The sequence below is a fragment of the Diachasma alloeum genome, unplaced genomic scaffold (genome assembly GCF_001412515.2).
Source record: "Diachasma alloeum isolate Michigan unplaced genomic scaffold, Dall2.0 Dall_scaffold_00322, whole genome shotgun sequence".
Classification (NCBI taxonomy): Eukaryota; Metazoa; Arthropoda; class Insecta; order Hymenoptera; family Braconidae; genus Diachasma; species Diachasma alloeum.
The window spans coordinates 589,758-605,814 of NW_021680461.1; the positions used below are offsets into that span (position 1 = coordinate 589,758).

General features: G+C 36.3%; 1 protein-coding gene across 1 annotated transcript in view; it reads left to right on the plus strand.

The window, feature by feature from the left end:
- The window catches only part of LOC107040140 (leukocyte tyrosine kinase receptor), a 591,240-nt gene extending 576,336 nt beyond the window's left edge, over positions 1-14,904 (plus strand). The window contains exons 11-12 of the mRNA XM_015260083.1: positions 1,857-2,279; positions 9,501-14,904. Coding sequence (XP_015115569.1) covers positions 1,857-2,279; positions 9,501-9,548 — 471 coding nt within the window. The 3' untranslated portion in view covers positions 9,549-14,904. The remainder of the gene's footprint in view (positions 1-1,856; positions 2,280-9,500) is intronic.
- Positions 14,905-16,057: the final 1,153 nt, after the last annotated feature.

A 16,057-nucleotide genomic window follows, 5' to 3' on the forward strand; every position in this document is an offset into this window, starting at 1 on the left:
TCCATATCTAGATATGACGAGAAGAATTTCGAAGTTTCGACGGAAGAAAAAAATAGAACAATGAATGATTTTTTTGTTCCACTCCAATATTCAATTCAATTCAAAATGGGAAAAAAACGTGATCCGTGGTTTTTCATAACAATACATCATCACAATCCACGTTTAAACGCACTGGTGGCAACACTTCGAAGTTGGATGTGAGGCTCAGTTGGACTCTCAGTTGGATTCTGACACTTTATTATCTAAATCGCGAGAATGTGAATATCAGCCCGTTGCTATACGCGTATCTTTTCAACTGTTAATCCAAAAAATATAATAGTTACACCGCTGCAAAGCTCATAGGCGTTTTATATAACTCAGGAAAATTTTCCGATGTCTTGTCCCGTTTTTATTATATCGAATATCAATCATTTGGTGGTAGTGGAGGGGAAAGTTCTGTCGTATATAGGTACCCGATGCGCTCGGCCTGATATTTTGTACAGTCGGAGTCAAAACTTTACTTGGCCGATACGCTACCGCGTATCTCAAAGTATAGATACATGGTATGCTCGGCCTGATATTTTGCACAGTCGGAGTTAAAACTTTTCTTGGTCGATAAGCTACCGCGTATCTCGATTGTAGAGTAGCCCTTAGCAAAAGAAAAGAAAGGCCCTGCAGATACTATACTGACGTAACTGCGTAGACTCCATTTGATGTTGCCATCTATCTTCCTCCATTACAACTCAGCACAACGCGCCGAAACCAGCTGTGATCATTGGCTTACCCTAACTCTTATTCATTTAAAAGTGCTTAAATAATTTTTCTTTTCATTTTTCCTGGAGTCACCATACCATGAACTAACTCCACGCAAAATACATAAATGCAATTACAAAAGAGCCTGCATATGTAGAGGTAATATATGGAAGGAGGGCTTCATATAGGAGAAACGAGACAAGAGTCGAGACCCTTATATTTTCTGACCCTTATATTTTTTTTTTGCAAAATACAATCAGAGTCAGAAAAAATAAGGGTTGAAAAATATTTGGGTCAGAAAGATAAGGGTCGGAAAAATATAAAGGTCTCGTCTGTCATCTTGTTTCTCTCATCTATCGCGGCACCACCCCCATATGGAACAAGGATCCCCCCCCCCTAAACATCCCCAATACAAAAACGACTGCTCATCAATAAACCCCTTCGCCCCTTCCACTAAATCTTGCTCAAAACCCCCCGCTTTACAAACCCGCGCCCCACAAAGAAATTTTAAAAATTTCCAAAATTTTGGAAAAATTTCATTATATAAAATGAAGGATACTTTGGTTTAGAATTAATGTCAATTTGAATCAACTTTGAACGATATTTTTCCAAAACTTCGAAAAAAGTTACTCGATTTTAGAAACCGTGGTTTCTCACCTTCACTTTCATAAAATCTAGAAACTTTTTTCTAAAGCTGATTTACTTTTTTCTCTCTGTGTCTGAATTGTTTTTCCCATTTCTACTCATTAGTTAAACATTATGAAAGTATTGACGACCACCTAGGGCGAAATACATCCGTCATTTCAACATTAAATATATCACCGATCAAAAATCTCATCTGAGATGATGTAAACAATATCTAATTTCCTTCATTACAAAGAAAAAGTTTTTTCCCCAAGGATTTCTCATTCCTTCGACAATCACATGATTATAAAATGTATCTATATGTATGTATGTATATTTGACTTGGTTTGCCTTACAACTCCACTGATGGATGAATGGAAGATTATAGGATCAATCTACTGAATGACACTTCAGTTTTTATCATGAGACGTTTACATTTCAATATCTATTCTTAAATAATTATTTCCCTACATTTTTATTAATACATTAAATCTCAACAGGAAAGCATGAAACATAAATACGAAAAGGAGAAGAATCTGGGTAATATGGGAGATAATCCATCAAATAGCACACAATGCAATAATATCTCTCATATGCGCAACCTGACCAGTATCGCCAGAAAAAATCCTCAGAATGTCAATGGAGAGAGCACCACTACAACTGACATAAACTCGGATTCAATAGCAGTCGCTTTGTCAACGACACCACCTGATACCGTAGTGTCGTCCCCCAACACGAGAAACTCATCTCCGAGTCACAGAGCGAAGAGTCCTAATAACGTAAATGGACTAATAAAAAAGAGTGCACTTAAAGCAGCGCTGAGTCTCGATCCAAGTACACTCTATCGTGGGACAATTCCGTACGAGAAAATTGCATTTTCATCGCCACCATCCGTCAATAATGAAACTGTGGAAATGAGAAAGGTAATTCGTATGATAGATTTGATGACGATTACTGAAAACGAAAAATAAAATCTGATTTCGAAATTTTTTGAAAAATAGATAATTTCAAGAACTTCGGGGAAATTAATCGAGAATTTCCTCCCTCCTCGGTTTGCCCAATAAAAGTGTGCACACTATGCGAAGTCACCTGACATTTTCACATAAGTTTTATTTTGACAATTTCCTCAATTCTGATTTTGACCAATCAGAGTGCAGTATTCGGGATCACGTGACGCATTTCACACTGATAATTTCCCCGGCTGTAGGGAAATTATCACACTGATAGTTTCGCTGTCAACTGTTTTCTACAAATTTGACAGATTTTCTTCACATTTTGGTGAAATGTGTCCCGTAACCCCGAACACCGCACCTTGATCGGCCAAAATCAGAGTTGAAGAAATTGTCCTCCGAATACCTCTCGACCTTCCAAATCCATTAGATATTTCCCGAATGTTTCGTGGCATATCAACGATCGAGATCAATTTTGGAGTAAAATCCTAAGCGCTGTGCGCAAAACAAAATCTACTTAATCTGCAAAACTGATCCCTCTCGTTGTTATGCCACGAAACATTCGGGAAATATTCGATAATTTTGAAAGTCTTGGCATACTACAGTTGATAATGAACTGGGCTACGGGTGAATTATCAAACTGCTAATTCCCCAGTAGACTATCAATTGTTTTCCCTTCTTTTGACAGATCCACAGATATTTTCCACATTTTGGTAAAAAGTGGCACGTAATCTCGAACACCGCACTTTGTTCGGCTAAAATAAGAATTGACAAAATTGTCCTCCGAATACTCCTCGACCTTCATACTTCGTCGGACATTTTCCTCAAGTTTCTTTGCATATCAGCGATCGGGGTGAGTTTTACAGAAAAATCACTCGCGCTTTGCGCTGGTGATTTTTATCCTGTAAAAATCATCACTCTACCGAACATAGTTTGAAATTTTGGGGATTGAGAAAACAAAGTCGAGCATTTCCACGTCAAATCTGAAATTAAACAAATGCAATATTTCCGATTGTACCGCCGATTTTTTTTTAGAAGCAGTACATGACACCAAGTTTTCATTATTTTTTTAAAGTGATTCGATTTTTTTTCAGTGAGTTATGATTTTCAAAAAAATTCACTTTTTCCACTTGAAATTTGATTGTTTGAGAAAAAGGTGATATAATTGAATTTATTCATTAGGAATCGAATTTTTGTTTTGATACATTGGAGGGTAATTGAGAAAGCTTCCAAATGAGTGCAATTAAACTCAATTTATTCAATTTACAGAGCCGTTATGGCGAAAGCAATTTTTTTTATCTGCAATTACTCGAAAACTTTTTTTTTATGCGAAGTTTTCGGGGTAACTTGGGGACATAACTACGGATATTTTCACCGTATAATAATTATAATAATAATTATTTTGCTGTGGTTCTTAATTAAGCCAGTGATTTTTTTTCGAAAAATTCGTTTCCGGGAACAATGCGTAAATGACAAAGAGAAAAATGTTATGATTAGTAATAGTTGAAAAAATGATTTATTTCAAGCCATATTCCACTTCGAAACATAAAACTATCCACCTGAACGTAACAGTGATATATAGTTATATGTTAACCCATTGCTTCGCGTAAGTTCGCATCGGTTCGATGTGAGAGGAGTGGGGGTCCGTCCGAGTATTAGTGCGCCATAAGAGAAGCACGCACACTTCTACAAAACGGCAAAAAGTGGGATACCGCGAGACGAAGCAAAGGGTGAAGAATACTAACTTATTCAATAATAAATGAATTTACAGCGGATTGCATTTTCTAATCGTATTGGAATTGTGAAAGTGTTGGTTTTTTACTTTTTCAATGTTGTCGCCTCACATAAAATGTTGAAACAACTTGTGAAGACAATTTTTTCCTCTACAGGAAATTCATAGAAACACCCAGACGTACATGGCAACATCAAAATGGCTTCGAATGAAGTGGAACACAAACCTCTACCGACTACCATTCCCACACTGAGGAAAAAAAAGACTTTTTTTCCTTACTGTTGAAATGATATTCGGTAGAGACTTGAGTTCCATTCCATTCGAAGCCATGTTGATGTTGTCATGTGGACCTGCGTCTTCACATGAATTCCCTGTTGAGGAAAAAATTATCTCCATAAGTTGTTTCAACATTTTATGTGAGGCGACAACATTAAAAACGTCAAATACCTACACTTTCACAATTCCAAAACGATTAGAAAATGCAATCCGTCTTAGATTCATTGATTATCAAATAAGTCAGGATTCTTAAGTGTCCGCTCCCTCACCGTAACGATCAAGTGAATAGTTATATGTTCTAAAGTAGAATATGGCTTGAAATAAGTCACTTTTTCAACTGTTACTAATCATGAAATTTTTTTTCTTTGTCATTCACGCATTTTTTCCGGAAACGAATTCTTCGAAAAAATCACTTGTTTAACAAAGAATGATTGCAAAATAATTATTGTCCTTTGGTGAAAACATCGGTTATTATGTCCCCAAGTTACTCCTAAGCCTTCAGATAAAAAATGTAAAGTTTTCGAGCAATTGAAAATTAAAAAAAAATGATTTTCCCATAACAACAGTAAAAATGAAATAAATTGAGTTCCACTGCGCTTTTCCAATTACCTTCCAACGTGTGAACACGAAAATTCGATTCTTCATGATTAATTCCAATTATTTTGCTTTTTTCTCAAGCAATTCAAATTCAAGTGAAAAAAGTAAAATTTTTTGAAAAATCATAACCCGCGAAATAAAAACGTATCGCTCTCCAAATTTGATGAGATCTTGGTCGCATATACTCCTGTTAAAAGGAATCGACAAGACAATCGAAAACATAACATTCTTTTAATCTCGGATTTGACGTGGAATTGCTGTATCAAGACCTTAATATTCGGCTGTAAAATTTTCTACGGGGATGATTTCCTGAAATTTCTCCGTGAAAACACTTAATACTAATTCAATATTATAATCAACAAAGATGAGTTTTAAAAAATCGGATACAAATTTTTTTGAAGACGAGATATTTGAGTAAAAAATGTTCTGTGCTGAATTGCTCAAAATCTGTTCCTTTGAAGGATGAAGCTATTTGGTAAAACATCTGCATATTCTTCCCGCAGTCATGCAAAATATCATAAAAAAATACTTAGCGAATACTTCAGCAACGAGTAACGTGCTTAACGCTCGGTTGTTCCCGTCAAAATTACGAACGCTGTTTCGTGACCCTGGCATTGCGTAACAGAAATTTTTATCACAAAATGCCACCATAACCTTGGAAGTATCGTTAGTCAAATTCTGTAAGAATTTTGACTACCAACATTGTTGTTGATTATCCAGTCGAGTTCGAAGTGAGGTAACGGATATAATGGTTAATTATTTCGGGGTTTTGACCTCGTGGTTATCCAGCCAGCATCAAATACTAGCCACAATCACTCGTGATGCGATGGCAAAGAGTAAGAAACAATGAAAAAACACAATTATTTCACTGTGCCCCACAATTCCTCGAAAGCCTCGCTGCAAACAAATGAAGGGTTCATGTTTTGCACACGATGCCTATGCAACACTCTGATTATTTCTGCCATTCTGATTACGGCTGATCAGAGTGCGGTGTTCGCGGTAATATGACCCATTTCACTAAAATGGGGGAAATACTTATTAAATTCATAGAAAACAATCAACAGCCCAAGTGGAAATTTCGATCAGGTCCGGGTCAGGATTTGATCACGTCAGCCCCACCGTCGGATCAGATTGTGATGATATGAATTGGTCCTGGTCAAATATGTAATTCCGTTTTAGGTCCAAATTTGATCATGTCCGGCAGACCCAAACCTGATCAAGCCCCATGGATCTAAACCGGCGAGTCGCGTCCAGTTTTATTATTGATGATCATTAATACAACATGATAATGAAATTTTCAGAAATCATTTTTACGATCATTGGGGGTGACCGTATTGATCACCCCGCAATGTATTTATCGTAGAAAAAGCCACTCTATTTATCACAAATTATTCCGCCCATGACTAATTTCGTACCCGCGATCCTAGAATCACTAAACCGACGACTAACCACTACCGAGTTCGTACTCAGCCCAGCCTCCCCTTTACATTCGACCTTTATCATTTCTAATCCTTAAGGTTTTTGAGGGTTCAAATAGTTGACCCTTGTGTTGATCTGACCTTTATGAAGTCTGACATTAAAGACATTTGACCCTTCATATATCTGACCTTCAAGACATATGAGCTTTGAAACATCTGATCCTTATATAGCCCGACGCTTCAAACAAGATAATTGAGTCTTCAAATGTGGGACACTTGAGGCACCTTAATCCTTTAAATGTTCGAGGCCTTCGACCCTTGACATGTCTGACTCTTAAGACTTTTAAGTCTTGGGACCTTTAAACATCTGACTTTTGTAACCTTTAAGACGCCTGAACCTTGCTACGTTTGAACCTCCGTCGTGCTTGGATTGAGATCAGGATTTATCCCAATCTGACATTGTTTATTTCAGGATGCCTTGCTGAAATTGACATCAAGGTGATAGAATTCGTATCTCACCAGATTCATCTCAGAATACTTTGCTCAAATTCAAATCAGGGCGACTAAATCCGGATCTGATCAAAGTGATTTCAGACTGTCTGAAATCAGGAACACTGGATCAGTTTCTCACCGCCTTTGGATCAGGTTCCGCCTGATCAGTTGAACCTGACTATAGACGGATTCATTTCTGATCCGACTTCTGCTGGTCTGTGCGGAATTTCCACTCGGGAGGCTACAGGGAAATTAGTGGTTTGATAATTTTCTTCATCCCGGTGCGTAACACCAGGGAAGTGTAAAGTGTAAAGTGACATTTCATAGACAAAAAATATCGCTCAACAGTCGCGGGAATCGTAAGTGGTCTTTGACCCATGGAGATGGGACACCACCCACATATCAACAACGAATTGTCCATGCCCGTATCGAAATATAATTATTCTCTCGAGTGTCAACATTACAGAATGGTTATCATACAAATCACAATTTTTTGCCAGCCGAGTAACATACATAGTTTTCTTCAGACTGTCAGTGAGATGAAATAGCTATGAGTCAGAAAAGTTTTTTCGACCGAGTTACGAACATAATTTTTCTGTACTGCTTCTCACGATTTCTCGTCTGGAAATTGGTAGTACATACTTTCCAAACTCGAAAACTTGAAAATCACTACAGAAAAATATTGTTCCTGGTCTGTTTCGATGGGGTTTTTTTACTCGTGTGGTTGGTCAACGCCACATGAGTAAAAAACCCCATCGCAACAGGCCGGAAAAATACTATTTCTTCACAATGTTCGCAAACGGCGTTTGATGGAAACGAAGTGTGATAGTGTGATGGAAATGATATTCTGAGTTTGTCATTTAAAACCCGGGATTTTTTAAATGTTTCTTTTGAAAAATCGATTACAATTACGAAGATAATTGTAATGTTAGATATCTCAAATTTTGGCTCAAGTTGCCCTAACCAGTTTTGATATAAAAATATAAAGACGATGAAATTTTTCAAATTAAATTATTCCAATGCTTCTACTTCCCCAAAATTTTTTATTAAGGCATTCCTTTATCATTGGGCTGTATTTTTCACCTACAAATTGTAAATTTACAAAAAAAATCGTAACCCATCGAATACAATACATCTTTGCACTCAACAAACATATAGATTTTTTACACAAGCACAATTTTCTTTTACACAGAAAGTTCTGCCCATAGTAGACCCATACACAGCTGTTTTTCACATCTTTGCATTCACTAATTCCAATTCCTCCTTCACATAAATCAATTACCCACTTTCGATTGTTCGAAAAATTCCATACAATTGTTATTTATATAAAATGAATTGCGTGAGATGTACAAATTTTATACTGAAATTTTTTACACATATGTTGGTGGAGTTTTTATGTGTGCACTTCAATTCCATACATACGGAGCTGGTGTTACATCTGTACAATTCAGTTCTATACATGTGCAAGTCGTCGTTACGTGTGTGTAAGTCAATTTTATATTGTCAACATTTGAAAGAACTCGAATTATGTACTTTTGTGACCTATTAATGCAGTTTTTTTTTCAAATTCTGAGGCCTGGAGAATGAAAAATATAAGTCAATATTTTTTTTTCTTTTTTATATCAATGGTAGTAGAAATCATGAGTGTAAAGAGCCTCCCAAGTATTATGCCAACATTTTGATGTGAATCAAGTTCCCTTTTGTAGAACCCATGGGCGTTGGGAAAGTCCTCTCGATTTAATCAACCGGACTGTGGTCATGCGGTTCGAGCAGGGGATTCAGTATAAAGGCAGATGTTTTAAATTTCTAAGTCACACGTTCTTATCGTCCGAGCAGGAGTCTCGTAAAGATGGCTATACAGGTGACGTTTTCTAGGGTTTTCCTCAGTCTCGCCGCAATTGCGGTACAGTAGGGAAAAAGACATGCTTTGTAATGGCCATTAGTAGAACAATCTACTAATTATATTATTCAGTAAAAAGCAAATGAAGTTAATTCCAATCAGATGAATATTTTTTAAAATTATTCTCTCGTCAACAAATTGGTTTGTTCATCCTATTTCAGAAAGTCCCAAATGACACGTTCTTTTTCGCTTCGTTCGGCTACATCGTGATTCTCGGAATTTGAAAAAACTATATCAATATGTAAAAACAGTGCATAATTCGATTTATTCAAACTTATACAAATAAAATCGACCTTCACCCGCATGAAATTGATTTACATACATGTAACGGTAATTTACAGAAGCATGGAATTGACCTGCACACATGGAAAAAGCGCCTGCACATGTATAGAAAAATTCAATACAAGTGTTGTACCTCTCACGAAAATAATTTTCTACAAATAACAAATGTGTGGACTTTTTCGCGTAATTTGAAAGTGTATAATCGATGAATGTGTAGTTGGAATTAGAATTAGTGAATCGAAAGATGTGAAACACAGTTCTGTGTAGTTCCCCCAATGCAGAACTTTTTGTGCAAAAATTAATTGTATTTGTGTAAAAAAATGTATGTCTATGTGTAGTATTCGATTTATACGATTTTTTTGTAAATCTGCAATGTGTAGGCGTGAAACACAGGCTATTTATTGGAGTATCCAATAAACAAAAAAATATATCAATAGAAAACTATATCCGAAGAAAAAATTAGTTCAATGATTTCTATTTCCCTGAATAATTCTCAGGATTCCCTCGGCCATGAATTACCACGAGAGGAAGAATGCTCCTGCTGAAACTCATTCTCCGGGGACTGACGTGACTGTTCCCGCTTCTACAGGCCCAAAAGAACCCCAAAGAGGTCCAGCTCAATGCCATCAATAAGATTAAAATCGTATGACGAAAGGTGCAGCATCACATGGTACTCATCCGAAGAAACGCTCGTCTGATATTCACTGACTTGTTTCTATAATTATTTTTTTTACATAATGAGGCTGCAACACATAGCCCAATAGATAACGATTTGCTAATAGCCAAAAGAGTGATCTTTTTGTAACTGTAAAGTATTTAATATCAAACAAACTGAGTATGTGAGATTAAAAATCACGAGGAACGTAAATGAGTTCTACAAGAATATTATTGCTGGTTCATTATTAATTCAGTAGTTAAGTGATAAAGGACAGAAAATAATTCCATACGTTATTATTCTGCCAATTTTTTCTACCTAAAAGGTACTTTAATATTTTCCTTTGAATCTACTACATTGATGGGGAATTTCATTCCACATAATAAGTCACAATTATTCAACCCTCTGACTCGAAATGCGTATTAAGTCGTACCTAGCCCCCTGGAGTGAGTATGAACCAATCGTAGCGCGCTCAAACACGAAAGAAATACGAGCGCTCACGAGTTCGCTTCGGCTTTCACGGGATAGTGCCGAATTGCGGCAATGCTGCGAGTGTCTTGGAACCCCAATGTGTCTACCGTTTTCCGATTAAATTCTGAAACGTTTCAGTGGATCTAATGAGAAGTGATTAATTCTCCGTTCATTCGGTTGTTATCGAAGAATTCTCTTGATATATCTTAGATATTTTCTCAAGTGCTCATAGTTATTAAGTTAATTTGGTATGTCGAAAGAATCAACTTGTATTGCCAAACCCAACATATGCAATCACACGGTAATATTTTTTCTGTGATGAATTTGTTTCGTTTTTCAGCGGAATATGGCTGAAACGTTCAATAATCATGAAGCGAAAATAATCCCCAAAATTTTTTAATCGTCTTCACAGAAGTAGGTTTAAGCCACTTTAAAAAATATGAAAAAAGACCTCAACTCTTCAAGCATGAGAATTTTTTAAATGGATCCGTTTTCCATTTTTTTTTTCAAAATAATGTCCACTCGATGCAGTTCTGCATCGAGGGGAACTGAAAATTCAATATTGGGAAATTCGCAAAGCAATTATTTACCCAAGTTACTTGATTGTGTTCATTGTTCATTTTATATTTTTCAGTGTGATTAAGAAGAATATAAAAAAATTTTCTCGATAAAGAAATGTCTCATTTCGTGATCCCGCGGCGTTATTCCCTTTCAAGCCATTGAACGAACATACGGCCCTGAGCGCCACTCGCTTCGAGGGTCCCGCGCGCGCCCCACCACTTGCCACATTACCTGCGGCTGCCAAGTGGGGAGAACAAAATTCGAGTCAGAGGGTTAAATAGCGAAAAATAATAATTTACGAAGTTTTTTTGTTGAATATATATCTGATATTAGATTCACCTATTATTTTCCACCACTTCACAATGAAATTTGTTTACGTTTAGTCAATCAGACGACTATTAGTATTCATCGAACTGATAATGCCCTCAGTGTTAAGATAGAAAAAAACCGTACTCCCCAGCGAATCACTGATAAGAATATATAAATAGAAAAATGATGTGGCAAAACAGTATTTCATACGAAACTTGAAGCATAATAAGAGACATAGATGTACATCCTCGTATCTGTTGAATATGCGTGTAGATCCAAGTAAATGTAATATATGAATAAAACAAAAAAAAGCAAAAAACATTATCTACGCAAGTCGATGAAATATAACGTAGAAATCTTTGGCGTAAACACATTGTTATAAGAAATTTTAATTCTATTAAACTGTTGTTTGCCGAGTACGCCATATTATTAATTTATCAGCCTTTTAAAAGTGGAACATCGATGTATGAATAATAGATTATGAAACAGTTGTTGATTTCGACCGAAGCTTTAAGATGATAATATTCGCACCTGTTTCTTATTGAATAGAAACGGACGAAGTACAGTGATTAAATATTAATGTTAATCCCTTATAGCTGATTTGTCATCAACGATAAGAGAGTGATGACATGTATTTTCGAATGATGAGAATGATGAATGAAGGAGAAGTTTGTGCAAGATGCTCATATCGCAGTGCGAGGGAATTTGGTTTTTTAAAGAGGAACAGATCCATTTCAGTCACGATTTGAAAGCGATTCATTGTGCTAAGAGGTTCGTTGTGTTGTCGTAGCTGTACTGTTCGACACTTCAATTCTAATATTCGTTTCTTTCATCTTTTACAAGGTCTGTTGTCAGTCGAATTTGTAATTTCTGTTAAGGGGAGACATCGGTAAGTTTTAAATACCAGAGTTTATTGAAGTGAGAATCAGCATATGTTTCATCTATATTCCTTATACCTAAAAAATTCATTATTAGTACGAAAAAACTCATTTTTCATTGTCTATTAGCCGTGTAGAATCACATAATCAAAAATGTTCTAGAAAAACTCGTTTTTCCCCAAAACTTTCGAAAATATGTGCAGACTAACAATTTCAAGGCACTTTTTAAAAGATTTCACTTCTGAGTAGCGTGATTTCCGTTTTTTCAATGTAAAAAAATCCACTGAACGTGCGTAATAATTTGATATCAAAGTATCCGGACGTTCATACTGATTGAGATGTCAAATATCAAATAAGCAAGGGTTCAAGCCTATCCGACAAAAAGCACGTGATCGTTACTTTTTGCGTCATTAGTCTCTTTCTTTTTTTCACTTTTACCAATTCCATTGGTAGTAATTATACATCCTTGTGATCGGCTTACAACCGCAACCCCATGGTATAGCGTGCCTAACAGAAAAATATTCAATTTTCAATGAAATAGATTTTTACAAAAGATTAAATATCTCCGAAACTGCTCGGCCGGTTGCGCCCATCTAAAATACTAACCTTCAGTATTTTCAGAGCTATAATCATCCCAAGTTTCAACATGCTATCTTCATTTCTTCTCATATCAAGCCAAAATGTATTGAATCGATCAGTCCGAAATTGTATACACTAGTGTGTCTCACAAGTATTAACTGCTACCCAAAATTTTGAATTCTTTTTCCAACTTTTATGTGTATTGTGGAACATCAAATCAGCTCTGACGTGAAAAAAATAGAAAAACGCGAATATCTGTAAAACTTTGTATGAATGAGTATCCATATTTTCATGGGATTTGATAGAGGACATCAAGACGAGTATTTTGAAAGAAAAATTCAATCCGACCAATAGTTTAGGAGATCTTGAGCAAAACATTTTCACAAAAGTTAAATATCTCATAAACTACTCGTCCGATTTCACCCCTCCAAAACCCCAGCCTATAGTACCATCAGAGTTACAATCGTATCAAACTTCAGCTTTCAATTTCAATTTGTTCGAGCCTTATCGTACCTACATCAATTTGATAAAAAAAAAAGAAAAATGGCAATCACTACCAACTTATCCCCGGTTAAGTAAAACTATTATGATTTGATTTGATAGATATTATGATAAAGAATATTTTGGCGTCCCAAAATTCAATTCCGTTGCGTACTCTTTTAGGTATTGAGAAAAAAAGATTTTTGAGAAATTGCGGTATCTCAAAAACTACTCAGATATGATCCCAGACAATGCCAATTATTTCACCAAATTTCAGACTTTTAGGTTCGAGTTTACTCCTTTTTGCTTCTGAATGGAAGCTTTGAAAAGGAAATTTTTTTCGATTCTATAATTTTACTTGAACACGACTGAGAGTAATATGAAACATCGAGATATGATTTTTTTAGGAAACGTCTGTATGTATATGTATGAATTTGTTCAGAAATGTGTCAATAACACCAGAAGAGTAATTACAAAAAAAAACAGAAATTTTGGCTAATAGTTGATACCAATGAGATACAAATCTGAGCTAAATCTCAACCCGATCGGTTGAGTAGTTTCTGAGATATGGCGATTTCTCAAAAATCGTTATTTGCAAATATCTCGGGAATATCTCGTAATATCTTGCAATGTCTCGCAAGAAAAATTTACGTTAAATGATACATAAAAGAGTGTAAAATACTTGATGTAGTGTTAGACTTATTTTCTATGTAGTCTTTTTGTTCAGCTGCATTAATCTAGTTAATAATAACATTTGGGCACTCATGGTATAAATTCTTTTATTACATTAGCTTTCATCCTTAGATGGAAAAAAGAGGAGAAAGAAAACAGAAAAGCAAACTTGTTAATACATTGATGATAAAAGAAATGAATATAAATGAATGCAATCGTTGGGCATCTAATGTTCCTCATTATCGAATTGAGTGTTTAATCGGAGTACAATCAGTTATCATTGGAAGAAATCGTAGATTCCAGATGTAAGTGTAGGGCATCGGTTATGAACCTATAAAAATTTTCACAGAATGACGAATTAGATTCAAGAATGAGAAAAAAGTCTGTTTCAACGTTATAAATACCAACAAGTTTGAGGATTTGAGTGAGGTATTTGGTACGTAGGTCCATTAACATTGGACAGACGAAGATGAGATGAGACAAGGTGTCATTGTAAGAGCCCGTGCAGCAAGGACAGGCCGTGCGAGCGTCAAATCTGATACGAGAAGATTCATATCCTAATGAGCTGCTATGCACATTAGAGAGACGTACCTGAGCTAAAATTTTTTGACTGCATAGTTATGACGATTACGCAGATAGTTCACAATTTTGTCTTGGCTAGATCTGAGGATAGATCTGAAGCAAGAACTAGATAATTGGTACCTTTCAAAATCAGACTGTCTGAGCAGTTGCCGGTAGTTATTCATAATCCCATCTCTTCTTGAACTCCACTCAGCGTGATTAAAATTACCCCACAGATTAAGAGCTTGATATTGGGTTAGAAATTCTTTGAATTTCAAAAGCCAGTTGTTTCTAATGGATGCTAGTGGTGAATTCGAGAGCTCATAGAGCCTCACGATACAGGTTTTGGGTAGGTAGGAATCATTACATTTCAAAATACCAATAAACCAATTTACAGTCAGTTCCATCGCACGAGCTTGGAGCGGAAAGAGATCGAGTTCGAGGCGTATTGCCCAGCCAGGAGGACATTTGGGGAGTGAGAGTAATCTTTTAAAAAAATACATCTGAACAACTTCAATGTTGTTTAGAACTCGTAGTCCCCATGCTGGGAAGGCATATAAAGTTGTAGATAGGACTATACTATTAAAAAGGGCGAGAATTGAATCCCATAAGTCAGATCAAGATCTGTAGATAATAGAGAGAACCGAGGAAGAGGCGATCTTGGACTTACCAACAACTGAGAGTAGCGACGAGTTTGAATGGGCTGTTGAATGAATTGTAACACCTAAGTAATTAAAGGACTTTACAATATCCAGAGTTTGTCCATAGACTTTAAACGACATTTCCTTAAGCCTCCTAGGGTTGCCTCTTTCTTTGAAGATTAAAACCTTTGTTTTACTCGTGTTGATTTCAAGACCTTTTTGGGCATAGTATTCTTCAAGAGCTACTAGAAGTTTTGAAAATTGAGGTCTATTTCTTGAAAGGAGCACAGTATCATTGGCAAATAGGACCAGAAGCAAATCATTTACACCATCAATATTGGGAGCCTCGAAGCCACTGTTTCTTAGGAAGGACTCGAACTCTGAAATATAGAGTATAAAGAGTAAGACACTTAGGGATTCTCCCTGTAGTACTCCTTCAGAAACTTCAAACTCATCAGAGAGCCCAGCACTGCATCTCACCCGTACACGGGCCTGGTGGTATATGGCTTTGATAATTCTGACGACTTTTGAGCTGACTCCTATCCCCAATAACATAGACCAAAGTTTGTCATGGGGAATGGAGTCAAAGGCTCTTGTCGAAGTCCATGAAAATACCACATACCTCAGAGTTCTTTATTCTCATTTGTTGTTGGATAGTCGATATAAGTGTGAAGATGGCGTCCGTGCAGCTTCTCCTAGAACGCATACCAAATTGAGATTCCGGCAATTTTGGGTTTGCCTCAGCCCATCGCTCAAGTCTGGCTTTGATGATTGAAGTGAATATTTTTGTAGTACAATTGACGAGAGCCGGGTCCGATTTGTCACCTTTTTTGTGTATCATTGACAAAACTACTTTTGACGAATCATTGGGACGGTTTTTGTAGTGAATAAGGTCCCTCGCCCCGTAAAAATTCTAGACCCAGACAATCCGTATGAAATTTTTAAATTGCAAATGTCTAGAGGATAAGAATTAATTCAAACACTCATTTCACGATTTAAAATCTGCCTATAACATCACTACGAGGTCATGAAGTCACACAGTTTCGATATTGGCACACAAACACAAAGGACCAATAGAACCACACCAACGACTCATTGCCGGACAGTTAACCCAAAGGCTCTTCAGTTACACAACACCTCTCAGCGACCATACGCGTGCCAAATGAAGGGAAAAGAACTCAAGGTCAACCCACATTCCACAATTGAGAAAGGTACAAAAAAAAACAAATCAACATGAAATTTATCAA